Source organism: Hyla sarda, chromosome 6, assembly GCF_029499605.1.
Source record: "Hyla sarda isolate aHylSar1 chromosome 6, aHylSar1.hap1, whole genome shotgun sequence".
Classification (NCBI taxonomy): domain Eukaryota; kingdom Metazoa; phylum Chordata; class Amphibia; order Anura; family Hylidae; genus Hyla; species Hyla sarda.
The window spans coordinates 77,074,993-77,091,569 of record NC_079194.1 but is presented as its reverse complement, the minus strand read 5'-3'; the positions used below and the strand labels follow the sequence as shown (position 1 = coordinate 77,091,569).

Below are 16,577 nucleotides of genomic sequence, written 5' to 3'. Positions count from 1 at the left end.
ACCAGTTGATTAAAAAAAAAAAAAAAAAAAAAAAAAAAAAAAAGGTTTTCCACTGGAGTACCCCTTTAACCCCTTAACGACCAAGGACCTCCGGGGACGTCCTGGCACCCTGGGCTTTAATGACCAAGGATGTCCCCAGACGTCCTGGCGTTTTCCAGTCCCTGCCACGCGCCGGGCAGAGATCGGAAGCGGATGCCTGCTGAAATGCTTCAGCAGGCATCCAGGGCAAACGCCGAGGGGGGCCACGTCGGCCCCCCATGTCGGCGATCGTCGCAAATCATGAGGGATCGTCGCAAATCGTGAGGCGTTACCGGGCTGATCGGGTCTCTGGGACCCGACCGCCCGGTAATTTTGCATGATCCTGGTTGTCACAGACAGCCAGGACCATGCTGAAGTATAGGAGTGAGCCTGCCACCTCCTCCTATTCCCTGCGATTCGTCGGTTAGAACTAACCGACCAACTGCAGGGGGGGGGGCGGTTACTTCCTCCCGCCCTGCCCGGCCCCTGGAAGTCCGGAGAGAATGGGAGGAAGACCGGAGGACGCGGCAGGGGACGGGGGAGTGCTGGGGACCGGCCCTGATACTTACCTCGTCCCTGAAGACCCGGATCCCGGCGGCGGAGACGGCGGCGGTGGCGACAGGTGAGTGGATCTCACTGGGCATGCTGGGAGTTGCAGTTTTGCAACATCTGGAGGTCCACAGTTCTACTGTGCCCTTCCAGATGTTGTAAAACTACACATCCTCAGCATGCCCTTACTGTCCAGGCATGCTGGGAGTTGTAGTTCTGTAACATCTGGCCCTTCAGATGTTGCAGAACTACAACTCCCAGCATGCCTGGACAGTTTTGGCATACTGGCAGTTGTAGTTTTGCAACATCTGGAAGGGCACAGATTGGGAACCACTGTATTAGTGGTCTGCAAACTGTAGTCCTCCAGATGTTGCAAAACTACAACTCCAAGCATGCTGGGAGTTGTAGTTCGGCAACATCTGGCTCTAAAGATGTTGCCGAACTACTACTTCCAGCATGCTTGAGAATGCTTGGAGTTGTAGTTTTGCAACATCTGGAGGGCTACAGCTTGGACACCACTACACAGTGGTCCCCAAACTGTTCTCCTCCAGCTGTTGCGTAACTACTACTCCCAATATGCCCTTCGGCTGTCTGGGCATGCTGGGAGTTGCTGTTTTGCAACAACTGGAGGCACACTGGTGGGGAAACATTGTCTGTTTCCTAACTCAGTGTTTCCCAACCTGTGTGCCTCCAGCTGTTGCAAAACTATAACTACCAGCAAGCACTGATAGACCGTGCATGCTGGGAGTTGTAGTTTTGTGACAGCTGGAGGTCCCCCCAGGGGTGTGGAAATAAAAAAAAAAACTACTTGTCCAAGGGACCAAAGCAGAACACAATCTACTTGTCCCTCAAGAAAATCCACTTGTCCTGATAGATAAAATAATTTCCACCAAAATACTCTGATCCCCCCCACTAGACCACCAGGGATGGATATAAGATCCTTTAGACGCTGCTGTCAACTTAGGAGATCGCAGCATGCCAGGCTATTAGCGGCCGGAGAGCTGTAGCTCCTCTTACACCCCAGACAAGCCCAGATAAGTCTAGATTTAACTTTTTGATCACCAAAAAAAATTTCTCATATGAAGTGACCAAAAATGAACAATTCTGGACTATTCTTTTACATTTACACCCTTCCCCGTACAGTTTAATTACAGCGATACCACTTATGTTTATTTTTGTACATTATTTATATTTAAAGAAATTTGGAAACTTATTAGGAAAGGGGCTTATTCACATATATTCGCACTTTTTACAATATTTTAATCACTATTTTTCAGTCTCAATAGTAACTTATGTTACTGGGGGGGGGGGGGGGGGTTCTGCTTCTCCAGTTTATATGCTGCATTTTGTGTCAGAAATTGCTGGAAGTTGCATTTAGTTAGTAGATAACTACAACACCCAGCATGCCCTGATACAGTCTATGGTTCTGTGGGTGTTGCAGCATGTTGCACTGTATAGTAGTACAGTTAAGGTTATTGTGTAACATGCTGGGAGTTGTAGTTTTGGTTCGTGTCAGCTGCAGAGCCATAGGATGTGTCAGGGAATACTGGGAATTACAGTTAGTAACTAAAACTCCCAGCATGCCCTGATACAGCCTATAGCTCTGCAGCTGACCCGAACCAAAACTACAACTCCCAGCATGTTACACTTTATAGTTCTACAGTTTAGGGAGTTGTAGTTTTGGTTCGGGTGTGTTTGTGTGCATCCGTGGGGCTCTTGGTTGGTTGGCGGGTGAGTATTAAGGGGATGGGATTATGGGGGTGCCAATTTAGTGTGTGTGACCAGAAGACACTAAAAATAAATAAAATTAGATAGCACAACTGGCAACGGCAGTGCCCCCTCCCCCCACATCATACATTACATACACACATCACAGATACACCATACACACATCATACATACACTCACACTATACATATACACACACACATCATACATACACCGCTGCCCACCCCACATCATACATTACATACATACACACATCACACTTAGACAGACATCATACATTACATACACATCACACAGACAGACATCATACACAGATCATACATTACATACACATCACACATAGACATCATACACACATTATACATTACATACACATCACACAGACAGACATCATACACAGATCATACATTACATACACATCACACATAGACATCATACACACATTATACATTACATACACATCACACACAGACATCATACACACATTATACATTACACACACATCACACACAGACATCATACACACATTATACATTACATACACATCACACACAGACATCATACACACATTATACATTACATACACATCACACATAGACATCATACACACATTATACATTACATACACATCACACACAGACATCATACACAGTATACATTACATACACATCACACACAGACATCATACACACATTATACATTACATACACATCACACAGACAGACATCATACACAGATCATACATTACATACACATCACACATAGACATCATACACACATCATACATTACATACACATCACACATAGACATCATACACACATCATACATTACATACACATCACACATAGACATCATACACAGATCATACATTACATACACATCACACATAGACATCATACACACATTATACATTACATATACATCACACATAGACATCATACACACATTATACATTACATACACATCACACATAGACATCATACACACATTATACATTACATACACATCACACACAGACATCATACACACATTATACATTACATACACATCACACATAGACATCATACACACATTATACATTACATACACATCACACACAGACATCATACACAGTATACATTACATACACATCACACACAGACATCATACACACATTATACATTACATACACATCACACACAGACATCATACACACATTATACATTACACACACATCACACACAGACATCATACACACATTATACATTACATACACATCACACACAGACATCATACACACATTATACATTACATACACATCACACATAGACATCATACACACATTATACATTACATACACATCACACACAGACATCATACACAGTATACATTACATACACATCACACACAGACATCATACACACATTATACATTACATACACATCACACAGACAGACATCATACACAGATCATACATTACATACACATCACACATAGACATCATACACACATCATACATTACATACACATCACACATAGACATCATACACACATCATACATTACATACACATCACACATAGACATCATACACAGATCATACATTACATACACATCACACATAGACATCATACACACATTATACATTACATATACATCACACATAGACATCATACACACATTATACATTACATACACATCACACATAGACATCATACACACATTATACATTACATACACATCACACACAGACATCATACACACATTATACATTACATACACATCACACATAGACATCATACACACATTATACATTACATACACATCACACACAGACATCATACACAGTATACATTACATACACATCACACACAGACATCATACACACATTATACATTACATACACATCACACACAGACATCATACACACATTATACATTACACACACATCACACACAGACATCATACACACATTATACATTACATACACATCACACACAGACATCATACACACATTATACATTACATACACATCACACATAGACATCATACACACATTATACATTACATACACATCACACACAGACATCATACACAGTATACATTACATACACATCACACACAGACATCATACACACATTATACATTACATACACATCACACAGACAGACATCATACACAGATCATACATTACATACACATCACACATAGACATCATACACACATCATACATTACATACACATCACACATAGACATCATACACACATCATACATTACATACACATCACACATAGACATCATACACACATCATACATTACATACACATCACACATAGACATCATACACACATTATACATTACACACACATCACACACAGACATCATACACACATTATACATTACATACACATCACACACAGACATCATACACAGTATACATTACATACACATCACACATCATACACACATTATACATTACATACACATCACACAGACATCATACACACATTATACATTACACACACATCACACATAGACATCATACACACATTATACATTACATACACATCACATACAGACATCATACACACATTATACATTACATACACATCACACACACATTATACATTATACATTACATACACATCACACACACATTATACATTACATACACATCACACACAGACATCATACACACATTATACATTACATACACATCACACAGACATCATACACACATTATACATTACATACACATCACACACAGACATCATATACACATCATACATTACATACACATCACACACAGACATCATATACACATCATACATTACACACACATCACACACAGACATCATACACACATTATACATTACATACACATCACACACAGACATCATACACACATCATACATTACATACATATACACATCACACTTAGACAGACATCATACATTACATACACATCACACAGACAGACATCATACACAGATCATACATTACATACACATCACACAGACATCATACACACATTATACATTACATACACATCACACATAGACATCATACACACATCATACATTACATACACATCACACATAGACATCATACACACATCATACATTACATACACATCACACAGACAGACATCATACACACATTATACATTACATACACATCACACACAGACATTATACACACATTATACATTACATACACATCACACACAGACATTATACACACATTATACATCATATACACATCACACAGACAGACATCATACACACATCATACATTACATACACATCACACACATACATTATATACACAGTATACATTACATACACATCATACATAGACATCAGACACACATTATACATCATATACATCATATACACATCACACATACACTCACACCATACATATACAACCACCCTTCCTGTCGCCTGCATTCTCGGTCTCCTCACCTGAGCCGCCATGAGTGGACATCAGAGCTGTAGTCCCGGTCGGTGTGAGGTTACATGGGTTTGAAAATCTCCCCTAACACCGGAAGTTCTCTCCTCTCTCCCCTCCCCCGCTCTGTTTTCCCCGTGCAAACATGCAACCTCCCCGTGGTGGATTAGGTCCTGTGGAGACAGGGGAGGGGGAGGAGCTGAGTGCCGAGCTGTGGACATCCTCTCTCTCCCCCTGTCTTGTGTTATGTGTAGCTGCGTCCTCCATCCTCCGGGAGGATTAGATAAGGGGGCGGGGCTCAATTATGTAAGGTGAACGTGGGACCTCGGGCTCTGCGGTCAGCTGGTGGCCCCCGCTGCGCCCTCTGCACCTCCATACACTCTGAGCGCCGGTGTGAGGTGGAGACTTCCATCCGCTCCTGCGCCTCACACCGGAAGTAAAGAAAAATAAGGGGGAAGTCTGTCTGTCCCTGCTCGCCCGATACAGGGCTAAATCTATAAACAATTCACCTGCCCGGTGCCCAAAACTACTTGTCCTGGGCGTCGGGTGATAGAATTTCCACATCCCTACAGGGTACATTCACAAGGGCAGGGGGCTTACAGTGAGTATCAGGCTTACAGTGAGTATCAGTGCGATGCAGCAAATTTTGCGATGCAGCTCAAACTCGCAGCGGGAAACTCGCTGTAATCCCCCGCCCTTGTGACTGTACCCTAAAAACACTACACTACACTACACTAACACAAAATAAAATAAAAAGTAAAAAACACTACATATACACATACCCCTACACAGCCCCCCTCCCCAATAAAAATGAAAAACGTCTGGTACACCACTATTTCCAAAATGGAGCCTCCAGCTGTTACAAAACAACAACTCCCAGTATTGCCGGACAGCCATTGACTGTCCAAGCATGCTGGGAGTTTTGCAACAGCTGGAGGCACCCTGTTTGGGAATCACTGGCGTAGAATACCCCTATGTCCACCCCTATGCAAGTCCCTAATTCAGGCCTCAAATGCGCATGGCACTCTCACTTCGGAGCCCTGTCCTATTTCAAGGCAACAGTTTTGGGTCACATATGGGGTATCGTCGTACTCGGGAGAAATTGCCTAACAAATTGCCTAACAAATAATTTTTTACACTAACATGCTGGTGTTGCCCTATACTTTTCATTTTGACAAGAGGTAAAAGGGATAAAAGCCCCCCAAAATTTGTAATGCAATTTCTCCCGAGTATGGAGATACCCCATATGTGGGCGCAAAGTGCTCTGGGGGCGCACAACAAGGCCCAGAAGGGAGAGTGCACCATGTACATTTGAGGTGATTTGCACAGGGGTGGCTGATTGTTACAGCGGTTTTGACAAACGCAAAAAAACCTGACATGTGACCCCATTTCGGAAACTACACCCTTCACGGAATGTAATGAGGGGTGCAGTGAGAATTTACACCCCACTGGTGTCTGACAGATCTTTGGAACAGTGGGCTGTGCAAATTAAAAATGTTGTATAGACCACTGTTCCAAAGATCTGACAGACACCAGTGGGGGGTAAATGCTCACTGTACCCCTTGTTACATTCCTTAAGGGGTCTAGTTTCCAAAATGGTATGCCATGGGGGGGTTATTTTGCTGTCCTGGCACCATAGGGGCTTCCTAAATGCGACATGCCCCCTGAGCAAAAATTGCTCTCCAAAAGCCAAATGTGACTCCTTCTCTTCTGAGCATTGTAGTTCTCCCGTAGTGCACTTCAGGTCAATTTATGGGGTACCTCCATACTCAGAAGAGATGGGGTTACAAATTTTGGGGGGTCTTTTCTGCTATTAATCCTTGCAAAAATGTGAAATTTGGGGGGAAACACACATTTTAGTGGAAAAAAAATATATTTTTTACATATGCAAAAGTCGTGAAACCCCTGTGGAGTATAAAGGCTCACTTAATTCCTTGTTACGTTCCTCATGGGGTCTAGTTTCCAAAAATGGTATGGCATGTGGGGGGTTTTGCTGTTCTGGCATCATAAATGCAACATGCCCCCCAAAAACCATTTCAGAAAAACGTACTCTCCAAAATCCCCTTGTCGCTCCTTCGCTTCTGAGCCCTCTACTGCGCCCGCCGAACAATTTACATAGACATATGAGGTATGTGCTTACTCGAGAGAAATTGGGCTACAAATATAAGTATACATTTTCTCCTTTTACCCCTTGTAAAAATTCAAAAATTGGGTCTACACGAACATGCGAGTGTAAAAAATTTAGATTGTGAATTTTCTCCTTCACTTTGCTGCTATTCCTGTGAAACACCTAAAGGGTTAGAAAAATGCAAAATTTTCAAATTTTTCATAACATTTTTGGGATTTTTCACCAAGAAAGGAAGCAAGTTACCACAAAATGTTACCACTATGTTAAAGTAGAATATGTCACGAAAAAACAATCTCGGAATCAGAATGATAACTAAAAGCATTCCAGAGTTATTAATGTTTAAAGTGACAGTGGTCAGCTGTGCAAAATGCTCTGGTCCTAAGGTGTAAAATGGCTGGGTCCTTAACCCCTTAAGGACTCAGGGTTTTTCAGTTTTTGCACTTTTGTTTTTTCCTCCTTACCTTTTAAAAATCATAACCCTTTCAATTTTCCACCTAAAAATCCATATTATGGCTTATTTTTTGCGTCGCCAATTCTACTTTGCAGTGACATTAGTCATTTTACCCAAAAATGCACGGCAAAACGGAAAAAAAATCATTGTGCGACAAAATTGAAGAAAGAAACGCCATTTTGTAACTTTTGGGGGCTTCCATTTCTACGCAGTGCATATTTCGGTAAAAATTACACCTTATTATTATTCTGTAGGTCCATACGGTTAAAATGATTCCCTACTTATATAGGTTTGATTTTGTCGTACTTCTGGAAAAAATCATAACTACATGCAGGAAAATTTATACGTTTAAAAATGTCATCTTCTGACCCCTATAACTTTTTTATTTTTTGCGCCGTGATCTGAAGTTTTTATCGGTATGATTTTTGTTTTGATCTGACTTTTTGATCACTTTTTATTCATTTTTTAATGGTATAAAAAGTGACCAAAAATGCCCTTTTTTTGGACTTTGGAATTTTTTTGCGCGTACGCCATTGACCGTGCGGTTTAATTAATGATATATTTTTATAGTTCGGACATTTACGCACGTGGTGATACCACATATGTTTATGTTTATTTTTTTTTACACTGTTTTATTTTTTTATGGGAAAAGGGGGGTGATTCAAACTTTTATTAGAGAAGGGGTTAAATGACCTTTATTAACACTTTTTTTTAAACTTTTTTTTGCAGTGTTATAGGTCCCATAGGGACCTATAACACTGCAGACACTGATCTCTTGCACAGATCATTGGCGTGTATTAACACGCCTGTGATCAGTGTTATCGGCGCTTGACTGCTCCTGCCTGGATCTCGGCACGGAGCAGTCATTTGCCGATCGGACACCGAGGAGGCAGGTAAGGGCCCTCCCGGTGTCCTGCAAGCTGTTCGGGACGCCGCAATTTCACCGCAGCGGTCCCGAACGGCCCGACTGAGCAGCCGGGTCACTTTCACTTTAGAAGCGGCGGTCAGCTTTGACCGCCGCTTCTAAAGGGTTAATACCACACATCGCCGCGATCGGCGATGTGTGGTATTAGCCGCGGGTCCCGGCCGTTGATGAGCGCCGGGACCGACGCGATATGATGCGGGATCGCGGCGTGATCCCGCTTCATATCGCGGGAGCCGGCGCAGGATGTAAATATACGTCCTGCATCGTTAAGGGGTTAAAGGGAATATATAATCTATATTTGTGTACTGATTAGAGGCAGATACTTAAACAGATTTTTTTTTTTTTAAATAAGTTTCAATTATTTTTTTTTTTTACAGCATTTATAGATATGTTGTACAGCAGGACCCATAGACATATGCAACAATATACAGTACATATCCTATTCAGATGAAATGGAGAGGTTACTTGACATTTTCTCCTTTCAGAGGTCCTTCTACTGGGAGGGTGACAGTGATCTCTGCTGTGAATGGTGGTGTATCCAGTGTTATTTGTATACTGGTGTCACCTTGCACTTTGCATCTGAGAAGAAAGGCATTACTGGGAAATGATCTGTACAGAACAGAAAGTCTCAGATTAGTTAAAGACCATGTGACTATTCAAGATTTTATGACTGTTATAAAAAAAAAAAATATATATATATATATATATATAGTAAAATGGAAAATTAGAGGGGGAAAAAACCCATCACCAAAAATGATTTTCAATTTCCCACCACAAAGAATACTTTTTGGGTTTCACTGTACATTTTCTGGTGAGATGAAAAATGTCATTACAAGAGATTACAATTAGTTGTGCAAAGTACAAACCCTAATGGGGCTGTGAATAGAAAAGAGTTATTGCTCTTAAAAGGCAAAAAGTAAATAACAAAAACTCAAAAATGTTAATTGTCTTAATGGCCAAAATTGGTCTGCGTCCTTAAGGGGTTTAATGTTCCTCTTTTAGCCCGGAGAAATAGATGTGCCTGAATACACTTACTACATGGCCTCAGAAGCTAGCTATCACAGAGACTGTCACTTTAATATTATCCCATCATTTATTAACAATAAATATATTAGGTAAAGACCTGAGGAAGACATCAATAACTTTGCTCTACCTCGCTCACAGGAATCGCTTCCTTAGCTCGACCCCCACACTATATTCTGGACCTGAGAAAGGTGGATGGGTGACTGAAAGAGTACTTGTCACCAAACTAAACTTTTAATATATTGTTCTTTGGGGGGGCGTGGCTAGCCATGTAAGAGAGAGGTCGCAGGACTGAGGAGCTCCGCTATATTGGCACCAATACTGGGTGATTACACAGGCTCACATGCGAACTCGGAGGTCAGGACGGCAGAGGAAGAAGTTGGGAACCTCTCAGCACACGGAGGTCCCCATATCTAACTTTTTCACACCGCTTCTAGCCCTGGAAGAAGAACGGAGCGGGATGGCCGGGCTTTCCAAAATGGCGCGGGCGACTCAGGAGAAGAGTGCGCCCGCCCCCTCACCACCGGAGACTGCACCCACCATGACCGGCACAGGCTCCGGACCGCAACGACACCACTTGCCGGCGCTGCTGAACCTCCCTGGGCAAAAGGGGACTGGCCGACCGTCTTTACCTGCCGCGAGTGAAGAGGCTGCCTCCCCCGACATCTCCCTGAGCGGCGTGCGCGAAGACCACGTGCGCGGCAGAGAACGCATGCGGGGGGACTCGGCAGAGCACGGAGGAACCCATCTGACAGCCGGCTCACAGCCCTTGCTCTCCCCCTCTGCCGCTATGGAGGGGTGGATTGAGCGGGCGCCCACTGGACTACCAGGTACTCTGGGGGAGGGGAGGAGGGACCAGGGGGGAGCACAACACTTGAAACCCTGGATGACAGATCTCTGCTGTCCCCCGCCACCATCTCTTGGGGGACCCCCCTCGCCATCCCAGAGTATACCCTCCATCTTCAGGGACTCCCCAGAGTCCCCTGGCCTACATCGCTCCTCCTCTGAGGGAGAACTAGCCATGGAGGGGACTGCTACAGAAAAGGCCGTGCCGCCAGCACCGGTACAGCACCAGCCCCTACCTGGGGGGTTGGGGAACCTGCCACTCTTTGAATCATCTCCCCCTCACGAATTGACACCGCTGGCACCTACAGGGGGAAGAACCACGGTCGCAGCTCAGGAGATCCCTCAGCCCTGCCAGCCCCTGGGACAGCGACTGATGACAGGTTATGGTGCTGCTGCTCCCATAGGGGAACATACTCCAGATCTACCCCCACCAGCCCAGGCGGTGGCCCTACTAAAAGGCCATCCAGAATTGCAGGCCCTACTTGCTCTTCTTCCAACAAAAGCTGACATGTCAGCAATGGCGCTTGACCTGAAATACGCTTGGCGCCAGGATCTCCAGCCGGTTAAGAATGACGTTTCTGCCCTGCAAACCAGAGTGTCTGACCTAGAGGACTTTCAATCATCTGTCTTAACCTCCATCCAGGATATGCAGTCGACTATACGCCAACACTCTGCCACTCATCATGCTCTTTCTGAACATCTCGATTACATCGAGAACAGGAACCGCCGAAATAATGTGCGACTGAGGGGTTTACCAGAAGCCACCAGGACCCCTGATCTCTTCTCCACTGTAGTGGGGATATTCAATATGATATTGGATAGACCGCCAGAAACTCACATTGAGATAGACAGAGTACACCGAGCATTAAGAGCTCCCAGCACTGATCCGACTCGCCCACGTGACGTTATCTGCAGGATTCATAAATATACCCTGAAGGAGCAGCTGATGCAGGAGGTGCGCCAGAAAGGGGATGTGGACTTTGATGGCGCAATGATACAACTGTTTCCGGATTTGTCTAGACGTACTCTGCGCCAGAGGGCTCATCTGAGACCCCTCCTCCGCTTACTACAAGAGAGGCGACTACCGTACCGCTGGGGCTTCCCTTTTGCTCTCCATGTGACTTCCGGGGATACCACAGCGAGTCTGAAAGTGCCTGAAGACCTCCCCCGATTCCTGGACTCACTGGGACTGCCATCTATATCCTTACCGGAATGGAAAGCGTTCCTGCAAGACCCCTATGCTCCTATACCACTACAAGGGACATCCCAGAGATCAGCCGCAAGACGACCACATCCAGATTGGCCATTGCCACAAAGACAGAGGAGACAGAGACAAAGACCGAACGGCCCCTCCCCAGAGGATTGAGAACTCTCTCTGACAACCTGACTTAGTTATAGGGTCCTTAATATCCTATGTTACACAGCAGGGTCCCTGTTATTCCTTCGTTCTTTCCTACCTCTTTGACTCTACTATACTCACCTGCTCTATCTCACTAACACCCCTGACCTCATCTTATTACCTGCCTTTCCCGGTAATCACTTACACATCTGATCCACTACGTGGATTAGTGCCTCACTGCTGCATAGCCGTTGGCGGTCGCTTAGCGTCCGTCTTAGTATCTCTTAGCCCACAGACTTTTCTTAAACGGTTTTACTCTTTCTCCTTACCTGTTACTCATCATCACAACCCCCCTACTAGGGCGGTGTACGCAGAGTACACCTTGTACGCAGTGGTATCTACCTGCAAATAGTTTTCCCCTGCACAACTTGTTGCTTTTTTCTTTACATAACTCCTGTTATTGTTAATTATTGTTTATTTCTCTGTTTTTATTTTAGCTGGAGACTTCTCTGGTTTAACGCTACCCAGACGCATCCGACCGCCGCCTCCGTTCTCTGTCAGCGAAATCGTGAGTATGGCAACCCTCAAAGTGGCCACATTAAATGTTCAGGGCTTTAACATTCCCGAGAAAAGAGCTAAAACATTATACCACATGCATAAACTGAAGGTCCAGGTTCTCTGTCTGCAGGAGACTCATTTCAAAACACACCATTTCCCGACTGAGCTTAGCCGTTACTATCCCACCTGGGTCCACAGCCCTAACCCTGATGCTAGAACGAAGGGGGTATCGATCGGCTTCCACCGTTCGGTACCTTTTACAGTGATTGAGACCAGGACTGACCCTGAGGCTAGATACCTGTTTGTGCGGGGAAGGGTCCTGGACCAGGTGGTGACGGTGGCGACTGTCTACTCACCAAATTCTGCACAAGTCACATTCCTGACACGGGTCTTAGAAGACTTGTCCTCATTTACACAGGGTATGTTGCTGCTTAGCGGCGACTTCAACGTGCCCTTGCAGCCTCTGCTGGATGTGTCCACGCGTCGCTCGACTGTTTCATACCGTCAGCTGAGCAAATTGAGACAACTTCTCCATTCGATGCAGTTATGCGACGTATGGCGCCTCCAGCATCCGGATGTTAGGGACTACACCCACTACTCGAGTCCACATGGGACATACAGTAGACTTGACTATGTGTTCCTACCACACTATTATCTGCCACGTCTTTCCTCCACACAGATCGGGAACCTATACCTCTCAGACCACGCTCCGGTCTTTTGCACGCTTCACATACCTTCCCTTAACACTCCCAATTATAGATGGCGTCTTAACGAGACCCTGCTATTGGACACGGTTTGCTTGACTGACCTTAAAACCACTGTAGTGAATTTCTTAGATGATCATGGTTCTGACCAGACTCCCCTAACGGTGCAATGGGAGGCGCTAAAGTGCGTGTTGAGGGGGGTGCTGATTAAACACGGATCACAACTTAAACGCGAAAAAGCGGGGAGACTGAGGGGCCTCTATGAGACTCTGTCTAGACTTGAGACCCTACATAAACAAACATTACAGGAATCCACTCTCAGAGATTTGACCACAACGCGACATGAAATTTGTAGGATCCTTAACGATTCCTACAAACGTTACCGACAACAATGCTCGAAATCTTTTTACGAGTGGGGCAATAAACCAGGGAGATTACTTGCGAGGGCCCTTAGAGAAAAACGAGCTGCACTATATATCCCCTCCATCAATGCTGAGGGTGGGGGACGAAGCTTCCTCACGAAGGATATACTAAAGGCCTTTGAACAATATTACTCTAAACTTTATAATATACCTCCTACCCAAGCCCATCCCCCACCCCCATGCTCAGACATGACACTGCAGGAATATATTACCAGGACCGCTCTCCCCAGACTCTCAGATGACACCATCACCGCTCTTGAGGTACCTTTCACGGAGGAGGAAATAGCGGCAGTTATAGGGAACATGCCCGCTGGGAAGAGCCCCGGGCCGGACGGGTACACCAATAAATTTTACAAGACTCTTAAAGCAGACTTGGTCCCGTTTTTATGCAGATCCTTTAACAGCGTGACACCAGATAGTGGCTTCCCGACTGAATCCCTTAACGCACATATTACAGTAATCCCCAAGGAAGGGCGTGACCCAAATGTGTGTGCTAGTTACAGGCCGATCTCGCTCCTGAATACAGATACCAAAATGTTTGCTAAATTGATCGCAGATAGATTGACAGCAGTCCTTGGGCCTCTGGTTCACCCAGATCAATCAGGTTTCATACGCTCCCGTGAGGCACGAGATAATACGGTGAGAGCATTCTCTATTGTACATAGAGCGTTGTCTCAACGTCAACCGCTGATGCTTCTCTCTCTTGATGCCGAGAAGGCATTTGATCAGGTGAGCTGGAGGTTCATGGAAGCCTCCTTGGGACAGATAGGTTTGGGCCCACTGATGCGGGGACGCGTTAGAGCCCTATACAAAGACCCCCATGCTCAGATAAGGATTAATGGATCTCTTTCCACTCCAATACCCATCAGAAATGGCACGAGACAGGGGTGCCCCCTCTCCCCCTTGCTATATGTCTTATGCATGGAGCACCTTCTCAATGCTCTGAGACAAGACCCAGAAATTACCGGATTTCCGGTGGGGGGAGGCGACCACCTCTGCTCGGCCTTCGCAGACGACCTGTTGCTCTATATTACCTCACCTGCCACCTCCCTCCCAGCGCTCACGCGCGCCTTAGACTTGTACTCCTATTTCAGCAACCACCAAGTGAATATGACCAAAAGTGTGGCAATGAACATTACCCTATCGCCATATGAGATGTCAGCAGCACGCACCACGAATCATTTTCATTGGGTTTCTCAATCCATTAAATACCTAGGAGTACAGGTCCCCGCTAACCCGAATGACACTTATACATTAAACTTCCAACCACTACTAGCGACTCTGGAGAGAGACTTGGAAAAATGGACGAAGGGTACCTTCTCCTGGTTGGGGAGGGCAAATGTGCTAAAAATGAATGTTTTGCCGAGATTGTTGTACCTTTTCCAGGCCATCCCTATTGCACTGCCCTTTTCCTTTTTCAAAAGACTTACCCGAGTAATACGGTCCTTCGTTTGGGCGGGACGACCGTCGAGGATTGCTAAACAAATTCTCATACGGAGGAAACAGGCAGGTGGCTTGGCTGTACCGGACTGTGAGGCCTACTATGTAGCAGCCTCGTTGACCAGGTACCTGGACTTCCTCCACGGTCGTTCCTCGAAACGATGGGTGGAGGTCGAAACCACAGGGACACATTTTCACATGGTATCTGTTCCCTGGCTGCCCCCACGCACTTCCCTACCTCAGGACACCCCGATAGTCACCCGGGAATTGACAGAGATGTTCAGACGCTACCTGCGACGCACTACACTGTTCACTCCAGATGGACCATTGACCCCAGTGCTGGGTAATCCTAGATTTCCCCCGGGACTGAGAAGTGCTTCCTTCTTGGGAGTCTCGGAACCGCCATCCCTGCCGCTGAAGGGTTTCTTAGAGGGCTCCCTGATCCGCCCCTACGAGGATATAGTACCGTTAAGTTCCCGCAACCCTGCAACTCTCCTACAGTACCTACAGCTCAAACATTTTGTGGACACGGAGGGTGGTCAGTTACGCCTAAATAGACCTCTACTCCCTTTTGAAAAACTGTGTGCTTCCTCCACCCAGATTCCTAGAGCAGTTTCGACCATTTATAACCTGATCTTGGAGGAAAAGGCCCAGAACTTGCCAAATTATACCAGGGTCTGGGAAGAGGAACTACATACTACTTTTGCCCCATCAGATTGGGTGACGGCATTCACTAGTTGCCACAAGATGTCAATCTCATGGAAGTCGCAGGAAACAAACTTTAAAATCCTCTCTAGGTGGTATAGGGTGCCAGTAGTTATACATAAGATGTACCCCAACGCCTCTGATCTATGCTGGAGATGTGGAACCGATAAGGGTACTATGATACATATTTGGTGGTCCTGCACACGAATTGCCAATTTCTGGGAGGTGGTGGTTTCTAGGATTAAAACCGTCACAGGGATTGAGTACCCGAATGACCCCAAGGTCCTGTTACTATCCATTCTTCCCTCG

General features: G+C 45.0%; 1 protein-coding gene across 1 annotated transcript in view; it reads right to left on the bottom strand.

The window, feature by feature from the left end:
- The window catches only part of RAB43 (RAB43, member RAS oncogene family), a 28,986-nt gene extending 23,025 nt beyond the window's left edge, over window positions 1-5,961 (bottom strand). The window contains exon 1 of the mRNA XM_056524216.1: window positions 5,742-5,961. Within this exon, the coding sequence (XP_056380191.1) occupies window positions 5,742-5,753 (12 nt within the window). The 5' untranslated portion in view covers window positions 5,754-5,961. The remainder of the gene's footprint in view (window positions 1-5,741) is intronic.
- Between the last annotated feature and the right edge of the window lie 10,616 nt (window positions 5,962-16,577).